The 22,597-nt window shown below is 41.4% G+C and overlaps 1 protein-coding gene across 1 annotated transcript in view; it reads right to left on the reverse strand.

Moving 5' to 3' along the window:
• Positions 1–448: 448 nt before the first annotated feature.
• The window catches only part of hcn2b (hyperpolarization activated cyclic nucleotide-gated potassium channel 2b), a 112,203-nt gene continuing 90,054 nt past the window's right edge, over positions 449–22,597 (reverse strand). Inside the window, exons 6-8 of the mRNA XM_055658901.1 lie at positions 18,763–19,003; positions 15,521–15,685; positions 449–5,221 (exon numbers count right to left, since the gene is read on the reverse strand). Of these exons, the coding sequence (XP_055514876.1) occupies positions 4,293–5,221; positions 15,521–15,685; positions 18,763–19,003 (1,335 nt within the window). The 3' untranslated portion in view covers positions 449–4,292. The remainder of the gene's footprint in view (positions 5,222–15,520; positions 15,686–18,762; positions 19,004–22,597) is intronic.

Raw genomic sequence — 22,597 nt, forward strand, 5'->3', positions numbered from 1 at the left:
CAACACCTGTCCCTTCACCTCCCCCCTCGACTCCATTCAAGGACCCAAGCAGTCGTTCCAGGTGCGACAAAGGTTCACCTGTATCTCCTCCAACCTCATCTACTGCATCCGCTGCTCTAGATGTCAGCTGATTTACATCGGGGAGACTAAGCGGAGGTTGGGCGATCGTTTCGCCGAACACCTCCGCTCAGTCCGCAATAACCTACCTGAACTCCCGGTGGCTCAGCACTTCAACTCCCCCTCCCATTCCCAATCCGACCTCTCTGTCCTGGGTCTCCTCCATTGCCAGAGTGAGCAACACCAGAAATTGGATGAACAGCACCTCATATTCCGCCTGGTTTGCTTGCGTCCTGATGGCATGAACGTTGAATTCTCCCAGTTTTGCTAGCCCTTGCTGTCTCCTCCCCTTCCTTAACCCTCGAGCTGTCTCCTCCCATCCCCCCGCCCTCGGGCTCCTCCTCCTCCCTTTTTCCTTCCTTCTCCCCCCCCCACCCCCCATCAGTCTGAAGAAGGGTTTCAGCCCGAAACGTCGCCTATTTCCTTCGCTCCATAGATGCTGCTGCACCCGCTGAGTTTCTCCAGCATTTTTGTGTACCTTCGATCTTCCAGCATCTGCAGTTCCTTCTTGAAAACTCTTTCAAGCTTCCTTACATTTTATGTTACAGACAGCTAACTACTTTACATTGTAAATGGAATATTGGACATGCGTGTGGCCAACATAATTGTGCAAGAAAATATATTATATTCAGCACCCACATTCAAAAACAAAAATGCAAGTCTTATAATATCTAGACCTGCAACCTTCTCTGTGAGAGTAAGAAAATTGAGTTTATTGAATGTCAGTGCAACTCCTGTGCAGGCTTTAATATTGAAGCCTGCACAATTACAGATTAGTAAATCACAGAACACACAAGGAAAGCACAATATTAGGCACAAAATCTACAAACATGAAACAAAATTTGTTGCAGAAGATATATTGCCAGCATAAACATTTAATAAAATCTCTATCATCTTATGTACCTGAAGTACATATATGGTGCTATCCATGGACTAGCAGTGTAAGGCTAAGTAGTTACTACAAGTGGTTAAAAAGCCTGCCCTTATGAAACATCTAACACCATATTAACATCGATCTGCTATTAAGTGAGGTGAGGCATTTGCTTTTGACATAATTGCATAAAAGCAGTTTTGTTTAGTTTAGTTAATTAAGGTCAAGAGTTCTACAGCAATATCAAAAAACAAAGTCACTGGTTTTGGAGTATTTGCACTTCAAAGGGTCGCATCACTCATTCGAGAAATGAAAATGAAATGCATTTTAAAATCTAAATAGAAATGTTCTGTGACTGAGCAGCGGTTGTAACGCATGGTCTGCAGATATGAAGGAATTTTGAATGTCGGGACTATGTTTGAAGGTGCTATCATTATTAATTTTCAGTGGCAATCATACAGTCAAGAATTCAATATTCTGGATAAAAATAAAATGCTTTTTGGTACTATGGCATTCTAAGCTCGGGTAAGAGTGTCAATAGTGTATTCACCTTCATATGTATAAAACCTCTTCTGTATAAAATAACTCAAACTGATCAATATATAACTCAAATCATAATACAAAAGAATTTAATTTAATTTGGAAATCACTCTTACCTTTTAATTTACGATTTTTGGATATGTTAATGATAGAATCCAAAGTTGTATTGTGTAAAATCTTGATATGAATGCTTATTACCACTGCAAATGATTACCAGCTAATTTACAAATATTAGAAATTGTAAATTCAGTAATAATGGTGTGCGGTTTCATTCAGAATTTTCATGACAAGAATTTACAAGAATTTCACCCCAAATTTCACTGTAAATTAAGCTGTTTTACACACAAAGTATAATTGATTACAACAAAAATGTACACCTCTACATTTGGATTTCTTTCAGTATTTAACAAAATATCATACATTCTTTCATATCACACACATTAGCTGCCTATTGATTTAACATTAATTTCTTAAGGTCTCGTCTCAAGTCAGATCATGTTGTTGAGAGCCATGAATGAACGGCATTCTAGTTTAAGTATAATACATTTTATAATCAATAACCTCACAGCTGACAACACATTATAGATTACTGAGGACAGTACCATAATGACTTGACTGGACAATTTGTAAAAGTGACATTTCCCAGCACTATAGACCTGCACCAAAAAAGTGATGGAGACTTTCACATTTAATGCATCAAGGCTGCTAAAAATCTATTTATGCTACCAACAATTCGCTATTCTAGAAGGAATGATGGTTGAAGCTAATTTTTCATTTTCAGACATTGGGCAAACTTTGCCCAATTGTGTTTATACATTCAACAAAAATACCTACCTGTTACATTTTCTTTCTACTCTAAAGATATGGCTGCAATGATTATAGGCTCCTTAGTTTTGAGAGAAAAGCTAATATGATTGTTTTGATAAAAAATAGCTACATTCTTTGTAAAGGCCATTAATAGAGCAGCAGGATTATAAACTACAATGTCTCAGAATATTAACTCAATCAGAAACCAGAAATATCTAAATAATTCCCACAAAGTTTTAGTTTCATGGTGTTACCATTGTACTTCTATTAAAGAGATTTGACTTTAAGTATTTAACTGTTGTTCCAGTTTATTCAGTATTTCCACCAAATTGGAGACACAAGGGACTGCTATAAAAAGAAAATAAACAGAAAGTGGTGGAGTAACTCAGCATCTGTGGAGGGAATGAATAAGTGACGTTTCAGGTCGAGTCCCTTCTTCAGACTGAAGACTTTGTTTTTCACCAAATTATTTTGTCTTTATAGAACTGTAAAGGATCACAGCTACATCACTGTATGCAAACTTTAAAAATTAAAAATACAACTCAAGATTATAAATCTGTTTAAATGCAATCTTATGTGCATTAACAATATGGTGTTCATTTTGTCAAAGACAATAATTGAATAAGCAGCTATGGATCTTATACCATTTTAGGTGATAAGTGATAGGAGCAGAATTAGGCCATTTGGACAATCAAGTCTACTCCGCCATTCAATCATGGCTGATCTATCTCTCCCTCCCAGCCCCATTCTCCCACCTTTTGAAGAAGTAGATCAAAGCACCTATTTATTTTCAAACAGCTTCAAATGTTTGCTGGGATATTTGAAATAAAAGGTCTCCATGGTCAGAGTTGTGCTGTGCATTTAAATATTTAGAACGGCTATAAGTGCTGTACAGACTTTGTTATATTAGTAATAAAACTTCATGGGAAGTATTTATGAACTAAGTCAACACTCTTATTGCAGTGAGGTGTGTCTTTTCACCATATACACAAAATGGATGACTCAGCTAACTGGTTCAGTTGTTACTATTGCATGTTGAAGAAAAGGAATATACCAAGTTATTGTTGCAACTTGTTCATACTGCCACTTTTACGCCACACAACCGTTTGAACCTGAATAGACTGTTGGGCGATGACACCATGCACTAATCCAATAAGAAAAATGTAAGTCACCTATCGAGTGCATTCTGCTATTCAAAATCCACCAGTGCATTTTTCCACACAGTTTCACATAGAACTGCTTTTGGTCCGAATGGTACACACATTTAATCATTTCCATTTACATAACATCAGGCTTTTTTTTTAAAATCTCATAGGAATCCATCGACTCTCAAGGTACTAGTTATATACAGAAGAGTCAAAGGAAACTATTGATTTAATCTCCCTTAGCCTGTGACGCACCAGTAGATTACCATTATTAACTGGTTTTACTACACTGTACAAGGAAAAACACAACTCCTTTTTAATATTAAAATAAAAACATGTTTTCTAGCTTAGACATGTCCAAAAAAGGTTAAGGTCTGTCTGTTCTGCTGCTTTATGTTACAGCAACAATTTCCTAAAACGTTCAAATGTATTGGGCTAACAACTGACAACTAATTTTACAACAGTACTATGTTAGCAACACTGTAACACCTAATACCATAATAAGACTTTTTTTCCCTGAAATAAAAACACTCACACGGACTAATTGGTAAAAGAAATGAAAGCTAGTAAACCCTATCAAAGGACTCTGAGCTTATGTACATTTTCATTTGTTATACGTTTTGACACTGAAACAATTGCACAGATTTGGAGTTTCAGTGTGACAGGAATAAGATGTGTGGGGTGTTTAATTAGTTTAGGGTGTGCAGTAACCAGCAGCTTCTCCTTTCTGGATCACACAACTGTCTGTGATTTCTTTCTGAACCTTGAATCTCTTGTTGACCGCTAAAAATGCACGGTCGGTGCCTGAAATATCACAAGTTGGAGGAGAGCCTTGATTTGCCAGGGTCCGTGTCCATAACACACACGACTGAATCTTTCTTGGGGACGCCGGAGTCCTGCTGCGCACCTGGCATCCCCGGTGGCTGAAATATTGCGCCCGTGGACATTTGGTGGGTCAGGGCCATTCTTGGTGGGACGGATCCTCGCACTGATCCCTGGAGACCTCCCGTGGCCGGGTGCGCGGATATCTGACCTCCCATCGACGATGTCGATTCTCGGGTTGACTGCGGTGGGCTCGAGGTTATTGTCTGGGAGAGATTGTGAGGCAGCGAGGGTTGCGATGCGGACAGTGGTCTTGCCTCTTGGGATAAACTGCCCGTGTGCAACGCTTGTGTGCTCTTGTGAACAGCATGGCGGTGCGATGGGCTGCATATCGTTTGCTGCGTCAGTGATAACTGTGAGCCTGATTGTGCTTGAGACCCGTAATGGAAAGTTCGACTTGCTAGCGGACTTTGGTTTGGAGGGCTGGAGACTGCAGAAGGATAAGGACTTGGTGAGACCGAGGCCAGTTGCTGCTGCGTCTGCGACTGTTGACCGGGGGACACAGAGAGTGGGCTTGCTAAACTCTGGACAGTGTGCAGCCGTCTGACTGTCCTGGGTGACTGCACACCTACAGACCCAATGAAAAGCCCTGTAGATGAAGGACAGAAGCTCATAGCTACAGCCTGCTGGAGGGTAGCAATTGCCGAACTGCTAGCAAGTTGGCCTTGAGAATTGAACATGGGCCCGCCATGAAACGGAGGGGTGAGAGACATGGCAAGAGGGTGCTGTAGTTCCACTTGCTGAACCATCTCTCTATCGTACTTCACAATCTCCTGTATAATCTCATTCTCGCGGTTGTTGAAGACACCAGAGTTTAAATCATGCTGGACTTTGTGCAGCAAAAGAGAGTTCTTCTTTCCTGTGAGAAACAAGAAAGTACATTTTAGACTGGGTTAGACTGGGTTACACAAATCGAGCGCCAGAGACTCAGGTTCGACCCTGTGCTCGGGTGCTGTCTGCGTGGAGTTTGCACGTTCTTCTTGTGGAAACAGCATGGAAACAGGCCCTTCGGCCCAACATACCCCATCAACACTAGTCCATCCAAACCTGTCCTATCCATGTACCTGTCTAACTGTACCTTAAATGCTGGGATAGTCCCTAACTCAACTACCTCCTCCGACAGCTTGTTCCATCCACCCACCACCTTTTGTGTGAAACCACCACCCTTTGAGTGTAAGGTGATGCTCCAGTTTCTTCTCACATATCAAAGATGTGCAGGCGTGTAGATTAATTGGCCCCTGTAAAATGTCCCTAGCATGTCAGAAGTGGATGCGAAAGTGGGATAACATAGAACTGGTGTGAATTAGTGATCGATGGTTTGTGTGGGTTCGGTGGGCCCAAGAGCAAAACTAAATCTGCTGCAGAATTGTATTGTACTGAAAGGGATGTGAATATCCTCTATTTAATTAGTGGATCAACAAATTCATTTTCTAAAGTGTTCATGAATGCAAATTAAAATAACGAAAAAATGAAGTGAAATACAAAAATATGTCAGGAAACAAAACATTGGTGACTGACTATCAGTAGAAATTATGCTATCTTAATTTGGATGCTGTTTTATCAGTTGCTCTTGGGTGCAGAAACATCGTTTGGGGGTTAAGTAAATGAACATGATCGTTCGTAGCACCACCTGTGGATAATCTCCACCGAAACTAAATGTATCCATGTCCACTACAGTTGCTAGGCACTGTCTTTGTCCTCCCAGCAGTCTAACAGGCATGGATCTATTTAAACCACAGTCTGTTTCATTTAATTGAAGTATACCTCACCAATGCTAATGGAAAAGCGTCATATTGTCATTAAATACAACAATACCTTGAGGGTACACACAATCATATCAGTGTACAAATTGAATCTAAAAGGCTAGAGATTTAGCAACTTAAACAAATAAGTAACAACACAGACGGCACTGTGGCGCAATGGTACTGTTGCTGCCTTACAGCGCCAGAGACCCGGGTTCGATCCTGACTACGGGTGCTGTCTGGACAGTATTTGTATGTTCTCCCCGTGACCTGCGTGGGTTTTCTCCAGGGTCTCTGGTTTCCTCCCACGCTCCAAAGACGTACAGGTTTGTAGGCTGATTGGCTTGGTAAAATTGTAAATTGTTCCTAGTGCGTGTAGGATGGTGTTAGTGTGCTGGGATCGCTGGTCGGTGTGGACTCCGTGGGCTGAGGGGCCTGTTTCCGCACTGTATATCTAAACTAAATCAGTGAACAATTCGGATAGAGACACAAGGATCTGCAGATTGTGGATTCTTGAGCAAACCACAAAGTGCCAGATAACCCTGCGGGTCAGGTCACATCTGTGGAGGATATAGATAGCCAACATTTTGGGTTGCGATCCTTCTTCAAACTCAAATTGGATACTTTTCTATGCTGTTACATTTCATATTATGATGAATACATTGTACATACAACATACGAAGGTAACTAATTTTTATTACAAATACACAGAAGATTCGATGGGTAAATAAAACCTTGGGAATATCTCTTGAAACATCTTTATAAAGGTCCAAGTACATACAAGTGGTAATAAATTAAAAAAAGAAATTTGCAGCTGATTGCAGAATAGATTACATTGACAATAGTCAATTCAATAAAGTGGCAATTATTCTACCAGATACTATGTACTGAAGATTAGACTTTGTTTATTGGTTTGAAAACATGCTACATAATAATAGCAATTTTACCTCGGAGTCACGTGAGTGATTCCGTGAAGACCCCAGCTCCAGTGCGCAGGTGCGGCATTACGCACAGCGTGCAGAACGCGGCCAGCGGGAGTCGGGCTAGCTCCCGCATCCAGGGACGAGAGGTAAGTACTTACCTTAATCGGGCCTTGTGATTTTTGCTCCAGGGGGAGCAGAGTGAGGCATGGTGAGCGGCCCCGTTTCGACTCCAGCGTGGGGCCGACAGTGACGGGGAAAAGGTGCCACCCGGACCGCTAACGCTGCGGACCGCTGCTAGGAGCTGCGCTAATGCCGGTCCGCTGAACAGCTGTTCCGTACAGCCGCGGACCGGCGGGAAAAATTTAAAAAAACCCGACCGGCAGCCCTGCAGACTCCTGACCAGGAGAATCACCGCCCAGGAACCGCCACAACGCCGCCTGGAAAACGGCAGGCAGCCTCTACTTACAGGTAAGGGGAAATCTTACCAATTTACAGGTTCTACAGGAGCCATCTTCCTCCAAGCTGGAACAGGTTGGAGAAGGCAAAATAAGTATGTCTGTCTCCCCAAGCCAGAGGAGGTCATGAAGTTCACCTCCAGGAGAAGGACTGCCTGCCCAACTCCACACGAGGGTCCTTATCTGGGAGGCAGCCACCGGTAGCGGTGGAGCTATTTCAATGCTCCCGCTCACTCGACACCGAGCCGCTCCCTGTGCCGCCAGTGTAAAGGGGCACTGGCTGAATGCCAAGGGAGCTGACTCCTACCCCAGTGCTATTGCACTAGCCATCTCCCTTGTCGAGGGATTGATGCAACAGCGGAGTGGAGTGCTTTGCCTCCTCCCATTTAGCGCATCCTTTATGCTCCTTTTTTAAGGGCTAAGGAGGCCAGGGCTGGGCTGGCTTAAGCGCTGGGCAGGCGGACGAGAACAGCAGTATGCCAGGGGAGCAGGATCAGGAAGAGCCACTGGGTGTCGTGGGCCACTACATGGCTCCTCCACGCAACCATCTTCCCAACAAAAGCCCTGCAGGAGCAGGCCTTTCCAGAGGCAAATCCGCAGGCAGCTGGGTCTCGTAGACTCACAGACAAGCAGCGAATTCTACAGAAGGTCAAGATGTTACCACCTTTGCTCGCCTTTGGTGCTGACGCCTAAGATGTTCCCATATTTGGGATACTCGACTGAACGATGGTGCATATAGACCTGCCCGCAACCCCGAATATATGGGGCTATGCAAACCGCTGCTGCGGGGAAGAGGGAGCAGGCTATGGGACAAGCAGGACATCACATCCAACACCCAGCTGGCAGCACCCCTCGGCATCCACCAGCAATATCAAACAAGGACTGGTAAAAGCCTGGTGACCGCTGCAGATCCCCCATAGTTCTTTTTAGACGGGGCCCAGAGCGGAGCCGTGGGAAGATGCGCCGCCCCACCGACAGCACCAGCATACCAGCAAACTACGCCTTCATGAAAAACAACAAGCATGGAGGTAGGTAGTCTGGTTCCTCCCAGTTTACACTAAAACAAGGGTGTTCTACTAAACTGCATGGGGAGTGGGCTAAGCATGGGATGCTGTCACAAATAACCAAAATATACTCAACAGCATTAGAGGATAAAAACGAATTTAAATTGGGCATTTTACTGCCAGTTCAGCAATGCGCCCAAAGGGCTGTTTCTCCCTCTAAGAAAAGAGAAGTGAGAAGGCAAGCTGAACTAAACAGGCACATTACTAAACGGATTGGAATTTGTATCGAATATATTCACCAAAACTATAAAAGATGATGAATGTAGCATCATCATTGATCTAATATCACTAAATAAATCTGTTGAGTATATCCACTTTAAGATGGAGGTGGAGTTTTGTCACTGCCAGACATCTGATCTCCCTAGGATACCTATGGGGAGCATTGATATGGGAGATGCTAACTATCTTATACCATACACTAGGATCATTATAGATACCTAAATATATTTACCTGGATCATGGATATCCCGGTTAGGGCAACCATGGGAGCATATAGCATTTCATATGGTCTAAACCTCAGCCCTAAACTATTATAAATGGCCATGAAAATATTAAGAAAACAAGCATAATCATGGCACATATTGGATGATATCCTCATATTAGGGGAAACAAAGGAATTAGCTGTGGAGCAGTTCTAGCTACGAAACAGCTCCCTAAAGCTGAGGTTCATCCCACGCCCAGATAAACCAGAATTGAAGCATTACTACCAAGGATTATCTGGGCTTCAATAATAATTCCGTCCATATGACTGTTACTTTGCCAAGATACTTGGGTCACTATAATCAAATCATGAATGTACCCACTGAAGCTATATCACAATTAAGGTGGTGGGCAGACATATATTTGGCATAGTTTTCAGCCCTATTATCATCACCAATCCCAACTTGGTTATTTTAAAAACCAATGCCAGTACTTTAGGCTGGGGAGCAACTAAACTCCATATCCAGCACAGGTAACAGATGGACCAAGTCACAAACATCGTTACTACACATACCGGGCATCAACTTCTTGGGATTGGTGATCGCCTATTGGGCTAAAAAGCATATGCATTTCAAATGCAGCACGTACATATGTGGTTACGGATTGATAATACTATGGTGGTGGCTTATATCAACCATATGGGGAGCATAATAATCATTATTGTGCAACAAATTGGTCAAACAAATTTGGCAATGGTGTGTCAAAAGACATTTTAACTATCAGCTGCCTATGTCCTAGGAAGCTAGAACACAGTGGGAGACACCATGTCACGGGGTAAAATTTATGATTACATTGAATAGATGTCATAACCCAAAATATCTGCTAAATTTATTAAGCAGTTTGAAAGCCAGATATCAATTTGGTTGCACAAGACGGAATCACCAGTAACCCATGTATGTGACTTAGGAACCAGATTAGAGGCAGCAGCGATAGATGCCTATACGCTGGAAGGGGGAATTTCTGCTTTGCCTTCCTCCCTTCTGCCTCATCAGTCATCAATACAGATGGGATCTGTCTCCGAGATATTGAACGTGCCCGACCGGCCTACAGCCATGGTTCCCAGTTCATCACGACACGGTGGGCGAGTCACCTATGGATTTCCCTAGGGGACCATGGTTGCTGACTCAACCCAGTATCAGGCATAAGCCACCCATGCCAGGGAAACATCAAACTCCTGGGTGCAGGTTTTGAATAGACCTTACCAGGGACTGGGATTATCCAAAGGAACCATTACCACCATGTCGGCATCCCTGCGAACAGTCATTAAAAGCTAACATGGGTAAAATACTGCCACGACGCAGGGACAACGAACTATTCAACCACTGACGTATTGGAGTTCCTGGAACATCTACACCATGACTAAAAGGTGAGTTACAGTGCCGTAAATACAGCATGGAGCGCCTTATCTGCTTATCTAAAACCGCATGTCAGCAGAGCATGGGATCCCATCCACTGAAGGTAAACTTATGAAGGGCAACTATAATATAAGCCCCAAACACCCAGGTATATACCCATGTATGGGATATTGGTGTGATATTGACATACCTCAGAGAATGGCACCAGCCAGATCCCTCAGCTTGCTTAATCTATGTTTTAAAAAAGGCTCATGCTTATGGCTCTCGTACACGCTCAAAGAGTCCGGTCACTCCATAAACTAGACTGGATACATGGTGATTACCCCAGACGCATCAAGTTCATATTTAGGTCTGGTAAAATCTAACTCGCAGGTATATGGATTCGGCACGAACTAGCAGGGTCGAGATCGCCTGTGTTTTCCGTGCTGTAGTCGTTATATGGCTATATGGACCAGGAACACCCGATTCACTGGTGGGATTCCGGGCCTACCCACCAGAGTCCAGGTTGAGTGTGGTGACCCATTTACTACTATATATAGACACAACCCACTATCTTAGAGGGAGAGGAAAGCCTATGGGTCAACCACAGTAACCCAAGACGGGGTACGAGCCAAACCACTCCAAGGTGGCTCAAACAGGTACTGAAAGCTGCCGGAATAGATAATAATACATTTAATCCCATTCCACTAGGGCAGCATTGGTATCAGCGGCTGAACGAATGGACATCCCGGTTGACCACATTTTCAATACAGCAGAATGGTCAAGGGAACCGCGTTCAGAACATTTTTTATTATAAACCGTTGATAAACCTGATTTAATTGCAGGAGAATATTACAAACTGCAATATTAATTTAAGCTCAGAGGAGCTCTTTTATGTTGTTATTGTTAACAAATACCTTTCTGTTTCTTTTGAAAGCAGATCCACTGGTTGATTACGATAACACTTCCTCCCTCATAAACTTCGGCAGTGAGTGAAATAAAAACTGTTACACGGTTTGAAATCACAGACCTTTGAAGTCTTCACGGAATCACTCACGTGACTCCGAAGTAAAATAGTAAGATTAAACGAGTACTTACCAGTACGAAGTTTGATCTGTATTTTATGAGGAGTTACGGTGAGGGATTAAGTGCCCGCCGCTCCCACCCTCATTATACAGATCGAACTAGTAAACTGATGTCTCGTGATCTTTACTATCTTACTTCAAATATTGTGTCTATTCTGTGATTTCACACCGCTGCTTCGAAGTATGCCGCACCTGCGCGCTGGAGCTGGGGTCTTCACTTAATCCCTCACCGTAACTCCTCATAAAATACAGATCAAACTTCGTACTGGTAAGTACTCGTTTAATCTTACTATTAAATTTGTAAATGGGTAAAGTCTTTTCTCTTTTCTGTTTTATGTGTATTTGTAATAAAATTAGTTACCTTTGTATATTGTATGTACAATGTTTTCTTCATAATATGAAATGTATCACATGTGTTTATGTGTAAATATGTAAACTATTTTCTGTTTTAGCCAAGCATAAGTGAACAACTATAATGTCAGTATTTGTAGTATCTTCCTTATCTGATAAAAATATATAAAATTATGAGAGGGATAGACTGGGTAGACAGTTGGAACCTTTTTACCAGGGTGCAAAGTTTAAATAAGATGTGTGGGGCAAGTCTTTACATCGAGTGTGGTGGATGCCAGGGTTGGCGGTGAAGGCAATATGCTAGTGGCGGTTAGAGAGTTTTAGAAGGGTACTTGGATTTGCAGGAAATGGAGGGATGTGGATCACGTGCAGACAGATGAGATTGGTTCATCTTGACATCATGGGGGAGTAAGGGAAATGGGACGTAGCCAGCTTGGAGGAGTAAGGGGACTGGGAGTTAGCCAGCTTGGTGGAGTAAGGCGGAATGGGAGATAGCCAGCTTGAGGGAGTAACGGATGGGAGGAAGACAGATTGGGGGAGTAAGGGATGGGTGGAAGCCGGTTTGGCGACCGAGGGGTCTGTTCCTGTGCTGTTCGATTTTCTATGTTCATGTCCCTTTTTATAAACCATGACAAGGTTGGCAGCATTACGTAGTAGAGGAAGTGTGAACTCCCAGGAAATAAAGGCAAGTTTTGTCAAAGAATTGTTAAAAGCTATTCATACTTAACAAGGATAGAAATGTCATTCTGCCTGATCAATCACCTACAATGCAAAGCAACTTGACCTTGTAGGAAGGAGCTGTAAATACTGGTTTACACTGAAGGTAGACACAAAATGCTGGAGTAACTCAACGGGTCAGGCAACATCTCTGGAGAAAAGGAATAGGGATGTTTCGGGTCAAGACTCTTCTTCAGACTGAGAGTCTGAAACTCTAGTTTCCCTCTCCCCTAACTCTCACAGAAGAAGGGTCCCGACATGAAAAGTCACCCACTCCTTATCACCGGAGATGACTGACCCACAGAGTTTCTCCAGCATTTTATGTCTATCTTTGACCTTGTAGGAGATTAGTCAAATCCTCAGGCCAATGAGTCTAGTCAATGAACCACATACAGGGAGACATGGAGAAGCATTGCTGCTTCAGCTCAGGAGCATGGGGCTGACTTGGCTTTATATCTACACGATACACAAAGCACGACAGCTACAAAGTAAACAGTGAAGTGCAATTGTTACTGTTATGTGGAATCAACATATATACAACTAGACCTTTTGCTGTTGCCAGGACAACGGGCCTTTATGGCCGAGTTAAGACTACATTTTTAACATCTTTGAACATAAAGTATACAAGATGGTGTGGGAAATATGGCATACATTTAAGCTGAGAGGGGCAAAGTTTAAAGGAGTTGTGCAGGGCAACCTTTTTATACAAAGGATGGTGAGTGCCTGGAAATCCCTGCTAGGGTTGGTGGTTGAGACAGACACGATGGTGGGATTAAGAAGCTTTTGGATGGAGGGTTATGGTTGAGCAGGGAATGGAGGGATATGGATTATGCGCAGATAGATAAGAGATGGTCCAGATACTAAGAGATGGTCTTGGTGTCATGTTCACCATGGACATTGTGGGGCAAAGGCCTAATCTTGTGCTGTACTGTTTTCTGTACTATGTCTCTGACTCTTGTGTATTGCCTCAGTGGAATCTACTATTTTACACTCTTGTACTTAAAGTATGATTGTGCCAATGGATAGTAAGATCTTTACTGAACAGTATGCAAAAAAAGTAATTTCATTTTACCTAGGTACAATAAAGTACCATTGCACAATTGAACCATTGAACCACACCACAGATTATAATTGCCAGTTAGGCTATTTTCACACGAGGGAAGAATGTTGATCAGTTGACACTATGTTGACACTAGAAGAATGCAACTCATCATTGAATAATGGCATGGGTTATTATCAGGGTTTCTATGTGATGGTACGCATGGTCAGTGGTGGACCGATGGCAAGTGGGCCCCTGACTCCTGTCAACCAATATTTTTAGACCCAGTCCGCCACTGCGCATGGTTACGGCCTACCGGCACCTCTAGAAAGTCAAACGTTACCATTTTATTTCCAGCCAAGTGAAACTATGTTTATTAATCGTGTGCACTGGCATCTTTTGTCCACACGAGAAAGCACTGGTTATTATTAAAGGATGTCTATTTGAAACCTCATCCTGAAGATGGAACTCTGAAAAAACAGTAATTTGTCCACCTTTTTTTCAGGTTCTGGGCTGTGCCTGCATTTCTAAATCCAAACGAAGCCAACTGCATCTTATTAATCTAAATGTACAAAAGTATGATTTCATCTGGTTACTTCATATATGAAGTTTGTATGTGTATAATATTTGTATGTATATATATGTCTGTAGGTATTATGGGAAATTGCCTGGGGTAGTATTATTATTATTAATTAATTGATTTTCAAATATGGTAGAAGTGTTGGGGAAAAGGGGTGAGATTTAATAAGTTATTCTTCTTCTCACTCCTTTTCGAGCTTGTACAGACACAGAGTTGGACATTGGAAATTTGCTTTTTGTTCTTTTCATTGCTTGTAAATATTGATTGTAATGTCCAATTGTTTGATAATTTCGATTTTGTTACTATTAATGTCTTTAATGTCTTTACTTGTTCGGAATAAATAAAATAAATACATAAATAAATAAATAAATCTGCAAAATTACTCTGATATTACTCTGATATGAAATATAAGAAATATATACCTTATTTAAGGCCTGTATTAAAGGTATTTTGTGTGAAATCTTCCTGTAGTTTAGTTTTGAGATACTTTAGCCCACCAAGTCCATACTGACCTTTGCTCACTTGTTCATGCCAGTTCTACGTTATCCCACTTTCTCATCCACCCCCTACACACCAAGGGGATGTTACAGAGGCCAATTAACCTACAAACCCATTCGTCTTTGGGATGTGGGAGGAAACCGGAGCATCCGGAGAAAAACCATGCAGGCACAGGGAGAGCATGCAAACCCCATGCAGTCTGCACCCGAGGTCAGGCTTGAATCTGGATCTTAGGCACTGTGAGGTAGCAGCTCTACCAGCTGTGACACCGTGCTCCCCTGATTTAGTTCATTGAATGTGAAACGTTTGTTAAATAAAATCATCTTCCACTTCAATATAATAATTTTGTCTAGCGAATGATTCATCCTTCACCATTAAAATTCAGAGATCTAAAATTGAAACAGTAATCTAAAGGAAATTGAATAGAAACCAAAAACTTACCCTTTCAATGAATCAATTAATATAACAATTCAATTTCTGATATTATCTTATGCAACCATAAATATTATGAATAATACTTTCATTTCATCAGCAATTTATATTGTATTAACTGTGGGAACAGTCAATAGCAAAGTAATTATAAGTTACTACCATCATACAGAACAAAAACCCACTGGTATAGACTTTTGAATTTACTGTGCAATAGTTTATCGAAACATGATGTGGTGCAAGATTAAATCCTTGTAAATATTTTCTTTCTATAACAAGGCTATCTGTTGCTAGGATACAAAGAATTTCAAAGGTGCAGTCGGGAATATGTATCCAACAAGACCAAGTGATATATTTTTTAAACATTACAATTTAAAATCAAAGTCTATGCCTTCCTGGGTAATTATGTTTAATAGATTACAAAGAAGACATTGAACAGATGTAAGGGGATCATACCATACCTATTCTATCCAGTCTATCGATGGCAACGGTCTCGAAGGCACGACGCATCATTGGGTATTCTTCCAACACCTCATTAAAATGATCCACAGAGAGAGAGTACAAACGACAATAGGTATCAGCTCGCACGCTGGCAGTTCGCCTGCCTCTTGTCAACAAACAGATTTCTGCAAATTAGAAAAGAGTTGAACACAGTTGTAGCTTAGGGATGCAACCAAAGCCAGTTTCTGCCTAATTCCCTACCATGAGCCTATTACAGCAGTTCATAACTGCTGGGTGGCCTTTAATTAATGCTAGTAATGTGATAGGAGGGTGGGGAGTGGAGATACATAGAAAAGGGATAAGCCATTCACCCTCAGGGTCATCATTTCATGTCATAGGAGCAGAATGGGGCCATTCGGCCATTGAGTCTCCTCCGCCATTCAATCATGTCTGATCTATCTTCGCCTCTCAAACCCATTGTCCTGCCTTCTCCCCATAACTGTTGACAGCCTTACTCATCAATAATCTGTCAGTCTCTGCTTTAAAAATACCCAATGACTTATTATATGGTTATATGGTTATATGACTTAGCCTCCACATCTGTCTACATTGAGTTCAATATGAATTTGATATCGGTATGGTTTATCTAAATATTGACCCCCAACTTGATCTAAAGAGAGAACACAACTTCAAGTGGAATCATCTCTGCATATGATCAATGGCAGGATGTCCAGATTGAAAATGGATTCAGCCTAACACTCATTAGGTCACAAGAAACTGGATTCTTGACCAAAATACAAAGTGTTGGGGTGGTGGGAATGGACAGGGGACATTTTGGGCTGGGACCCAACATCAGAAAGGAGAAGGGTCACAACCCAAAATGTTGCCTCTCCGTTCCCTCTATAGATGCTGCCTGACCCACTGAGTTACTCCTGCACTTTGTGATTTGGTCATTAAATGTCAGTGGACTGGACAATTTATATATTAGTGTCCAAACAATAGAAACTTTATATAACCTTATACACGTTATATAACACTTTAGGCACAGTGGTAAAACTGCTGCCTTACAGAGTAAGCGGCCTATGTTCGATCTTGACTATGGATGCTGTTTGTACAGATACTGTACATTCTCCCTGTGACAGTGTAGTTTTTCTCACGGATGCTCCGGTTTCCTCCCACACTCCAAAGATATACAGGGTTAGTAGGTTAATTCACTTTGGTAAAATTGTAAATTGTCCCCAGTGTGTAAGATACACTAGTGTGCTATGAGGTGTATGATGGTATGAAGTGTATGAGGCGATCACTGGGTGGTGCGGACTCGGTGGACCCTAGATTCTGTTTCCCGCTGTACCTCTAAAGTCTAAACTGTCTATAATAGTGTAGGAGGCAGAGCATTGGTGCCCTTACAGGGAGGGAGTGTTCAGAACTATTAATCAAGGATTATTTTTTAGGCTCTGTAGTTATATTTTTGCTCTCTCATAAATCATTAGTAATAAAACCCATAAAAGCAATGAATCTAATATTTGTTTCAAAGCAGTTTTTTTTAATGAGTTTGTAAAAAGATACTAATTATAGCACGATCTTACAACCCTGTGAAATAATTATTTCCTTTAATCAGCAGTAGTAGATATTGAAAAGGAAATTTTAACCAGGTTGTTTCATTTTAATTCAACTCAAATGTTCAAAGAAGTTGAAAGGAGTAGACGGGGAAATAAAACATGTACAATATGAAAACCTAACTGATCTGAGTTGCTATCACTGCCGTCCTGGAAATGGTACCAAATTTCGCTACTGGCTAGAAAAATGTTCTGAGTAACAAAAAATAAAATATCATTGCTTAGAAACTGGACAGCAATATTTATAATGCATTGGTAGCGCTGCTGCCACACAGCACCAGAGACCCATGTTTGATCCCAACCTCGGCTGTCTGTGTGGAGTTTGCACATTATCCCTGCATGTGACTGCATGGCTTTCCTCTGTCAAGTCAACTTTATTTGTCACACACACATATGAGATGTGCAGTGAAATGAAAGTTGCAATGCCTTCGGATTGTGCAAAAACAACAGAACAGAACAGAATCAGTATTTCCACCCATATTCCAAAGATATGTGGGTTTGCAGGTTAATTGGCCTCAGGACATTGCCCTGAGTGTGCAGGGAGTGGATGCAAAAGTGTGATAACATAGAACTAGTGTGAACGGGTGAGCGGTGGTTAGCGTGGACTTGGTGGGCCAAAATACCTGTTTCCATGCTGTATCTTTAAATTAAACTAAACTAAAACCTCACTGGGTGTATTTCCAATGGATCCTCCCTATAAATCACAAACATTGTTTAAAAATAGAGTGCAACGAAAGATGCATTAAATTATGACTGTGTTGCAAGCCTTTACATTTCTGTGCATTATTCTGCCTCGGTTAGCCTGCTTCCCCACACTCCCTCTCTCACATGTAGCCCCACACCCTGTACTACTTGCCAGATGGCTTTTCAACCAAACACAGCATTGCAAATGTGTTTAAGAAGGAACTGCAGAAGCTGGAAATTCGAAGGTAAGCAAAAATGCTTATTCTCACAAAAGCACTTTTGGATAATTTGACCACAGACTGAGTGATTTGGACTCTGTATGAACATTCCCCAGAGAGTAATGGATATGTTTAGTGAAGTGTTCTGATGTCAACAGAAGGGCCCTTTATATGGTGCCTAAATGCTCTTTGCCTTCCAACGACTGTTAAACCAGAATGGTGCAGCTGGTAAAGTGTAAACCATGGTATCACTGCAATGGCATTCGACACAACTGCCTCCTTCATTTATTCCACTGCATTTCGTTGTCTCTGTACTGTACACTGTACTGTACACTGACAATGACAATTAAAGTTGAATCTGAATCTGAATCTGAATCTGACAGCCCTGAATGAACAAGGTTGGCTAAGGGAGGCACAAAGGCTGAAGGTGGCCGGGCGAGGAGAGGGACAATGGTTTGCCGGACGATCCGGACAAAAGCGACGGCTGGAGGCCCTGCAGAAGCCTGGGTCTCGCCTGGATCGGGCCCCGCTCCAGAAGTCCGAGCTGTCGACTGGACTTTCAAAATGGCGCTAAAACCTGGCAACTCTTGCATGCTATCTCAGTGGACTACTTCCATGCACTTTGTACTAATTGGGGATTGTGCTTGGGTATGGCAGTACTTTACTGAACCGCATGCAAAAAAAAAGATTTGTTATAATAAAGAACCATTGACCATTGAACTTGGTTTGAAATGAGATACAGACCTCCAAAATATGAACCATCTGAGAGTTTCATTGCCGTGTTGCCCTTTGTGTGGACACTGATCACCCCATGTTGGATAAAGTACATCTTTTTCCCTATCGTCCCCTCACGGATGATATAATCTGCAGGCTGAAACACTTCGAACTTCAGTTTGGTCAGCATTGCGGTCACAAATATCGGATCGGCATTGGCAAAGAGAGGCATGGAGGCCACCAGCTTCCTGCAGTTGAAATTCACTATTTCCTGCATTGGAAGATAAAGGAGTGCAAGTGAGTCTCTCTGCTTTTCAGAATGGTGACAATTACAACAGCCTGCTTGACAGAACCGCGCAGCGAATTGCCTCACTGGCAAAATATCTTCTTTATCTCATGGCGGCACGAGGGACTGCAGATGCTGGAATCATGAGCAAAAGAACAAAGCAGTGGAGAAACTCAATGTCAGGTAGCATCTGTGGAGGGAAATGGACAAACAAACAAAAAAACACAAAATGTGCAGGAAGGAACTGCAGAGGGTGGTTTACACTAAAGATAGACACAAAACTGCGGCTTAGGCTGCATCTCTAGAGAATAGGTTTAGGTGACGTTTCAGGTTGAGACCCTTCTTCATACAAAAAAACACAAAGGCCTGATCAGCGGGTCAGGCAGCATCTCTGGAGGACACAGATAGGTGACGTTTTGGGTTGGGACCTTTCTTCAGACTGATTGTAGTAGCAATGTTACAAAATTTTGAGATTTAAAAAATCAAGTCTGCAATTTATCCCATCAGATAAAGCATAACAATAAGTTTAATTTGACACCTAATTCACTTTCATATCTCAAGTAATAAAAAAGTTATGGCCATTTTCATACCCGGAAATTAGCATCTTGTTCCCTATTGATTTTCTATGGACATAACAAAAAAGCTGTGATCGTGGACAGTCAAAAGCCCATAACCTTCTTAAAAATTAAGAGAACTGAATGAAATTTTCAGTTATCATAGATTGAACCATTCTGAAACAAATATAAAATAATCTTACTTGGAGGACCTGAAATTAAAGCATATAATTAGTTAGTTACCCAATTGTAGCTAATTTCAAACTTCAATTACTAGATCTAAACATCTATCCATTTCTTAATAAATGATTAACATTTTTAAATAGCCCAAGTGTCCAAATAATATTCACAAATAATTCACAATAAAACATGATTTTAAAATCTCATTTACATTAATTTATAGGCCAAATGGAAGGAATTTAGTGTTCAATTGCTGTAAATTAAAGTCAATTTAAATCAGCTTTCTAGTGGGTTCCTGTGAACGCGCTGGTTTAGAACGTTCACATTGCGCTGGATTTGTGCCCTCAAATGCCCAGAAAAATACTGCGGGATATAAAGAGCCCAAAATGAACTATTCGCTATAGAAAACTTTATAACAGGGTTCTTAAGAAGCCCCTTTTAATGTAAAAATAAGGTACATACCTTTAATTGTTTGCTTTATAAAACCCTGGGGCTGCGAGAGGTCGCGGGTTGAGAGAGTGGTTTTTAAACTATTATAACTATTATACAAGGCCATAAAAACTAATAATACCTTTTGCGACGGGGTCTTTCAACGATTTTCCGTTAATGATTTACTAGGCTGAACATTTTCGATTGCAACAGCCTAGTAAAAATCACGTTTTAAACCCGCCCCCTCTAAACTCTAAACAGCGCCAAAATCACACACACGGCCTGGGGGCAGATTCTCATCGACGATTCGGGTGGGTTTTGTAACATACCTAATTGTAGTAGGTAGGTGAAAGCTGGAAAAGAGGTGGGCGTGGAACAAAGCCTGGCAAGTGATAGGTGGAAAATAGACACACAATGCTGAAGTAACTAAGCAGGACAGGCAGCATCTATGGAGAGAAGTAATAGGGGACATTTCGGGTCTAGACCCTTCTTCAGACCTGAACCAAAATATCGCCCATTCCTTCTCTACAGACATGCTGCCTGTCCCGCTGAGTTACTTCAGCATTGTGTGTCTATCTTCAGTGTAAACCAGCATCTGCAGTTCATTCCTACACAAGTGATAGGTAGATGCAGGTGGGGGTGTTTTTTTTAGAGAGAGATGGGTGGACCAAGGCTAAAGATAAAATATGAGACAAAAGAGTGTAAGGAGAGGAGGAGTGAAATGTGAAGCTAGAAGAAGGGATATAAGTGGAGAGGCAGGGGGGTGGGGAAAGACAAAATCATAATTCAGTCTGAGGAAGAATCCCAACCCCCCCCCTATCTATTTCCCTCCACAGATTCTGCGTTATTCCAACGTGATTTTTTACAATTCCTTATCTCACGTTCTAGTTAATGAGCAAAATTGTTCTCTGAGGTGATGCAAACTTGCACCTGGGAACCACTCTGATTAGATTTCAGTTGTCCCTGAGATAGCTCTGCTTGTAAACAGATCGTAAAATAGAATTCTGCAATCTATCTTTTGCTTTAATCAAGTGTTAGTACACTGCCAACAACATGTTTAAATTATATTTTAAGTGCATATTATAACCAGTACTTTATGTGTTTGGATTTTTGTTAAACATTTTACTGGGTAACAAAATGTGAGGTTGTTCAACAAAATCAAGCTTCGAATAATTTTAGAGAAATATTCATCCATCAGGTGTTTGCACGGGGCAGTGCTGGCAGCCAGAAGCGCTCAGAATTGCTAGTACCTATTTAGTACGCTGTCCATTTTACATTCAGCCCGAGAGAATCTATAGTTTATAGCTCATGCATGTTCAAGAGCTCATTTTTATGAAAAGAAAATCAGCTGGGCTTTATCAAGATTTCACGACAGAAAATTCTAGGATTCAGACTACTGTCAAAATCCCTATTTTCCATCTTCACCACGTTGATCAAGTGAAGATCAGACACTTGCCTGAAGAAAACTGCACAGATAAAGCTACATCATGTCCTTTAAACATTGATTTGGCCAAACCAGACAGCAACTGAGCGTATAATCACCTAACTTCAATGGTTTAGAGTTTAATCTGCGAACATGTCTGCATATGTTTGTGCCTAATTTAAATAGCTTTATAAGTAACAGGAGTTATGTATAATTTTGTACAGATAAAATGGATTTATTTTAATCTTCATAACAATTACATCCAAATAGGATTAACCGGAGTTACTGGTCCTTGGAATATATTGAGGTTCATTTTCTAAATATTTGATATGAAATCATTAGAAAATGTTTTCAACCAAACCAATGTTCATGCTATTAACGAAATCTTCATTTAAAATGATGGTGGACAATGACAGGAAAACAACAAACCCTCACAAGGGTGCAGAATATAAGCTATAATGTTAATATTTCTACTAGACTTTAGAGATACAGTGCAAACGCAGGCCCTTCAGCCTATCGAGTCCGTGCCAATCAGCCCATTACCATGTATACCAACACTATCCTACACACTAGGGACAATTTACAATTTTACCGAAGCCAATTAACCGACAAATCTGTACGTCTATGGAGTGTGGGAAGAAACTGGAAAACCCAGTGAAAACCCAGACAGTCACAGAGAGAAGGTACAAACTCTTTGCAGACAGTGCCTGCAGTCAGTGCCACTATTCTTCCTCTTTAGAATGCTGATCGCATTGTTGCACATTTCCACCATTTTCTGCCTTGCAGTAATTACAATTCATTTAAGATCATAAGGTCATAAGTGATAGGAGTAGAATTAGGCATTTCAGCCCATCAAGTCTACTCCATCATTAAATCATGGCTGATGTATCTCTCCCTCCTAACCCCATTCTCCTGCCTTCTCCCCAGCCTCCCTTTATTGTATTTATAATTTTATTTTTTTTAAATAAAATAAATTCTACTTTGGCCTCATAT

This window comes from Leucoraja erinacea, chromosome 29 (genome assembly GCF_028641065.1).
Source record: "Leucoraja erinacea ecotype New England chromosome 29, Leri_hhj_1, whole genome shotgun sequence".
Classification (NCBI taxonomy): domain Eukaryota; kingdom Metazoa; phylum Chordata; class Chondrichthyes; order Rajiformes; family Rajidae; genus Leucoraja; species Leucoraja erinaceus.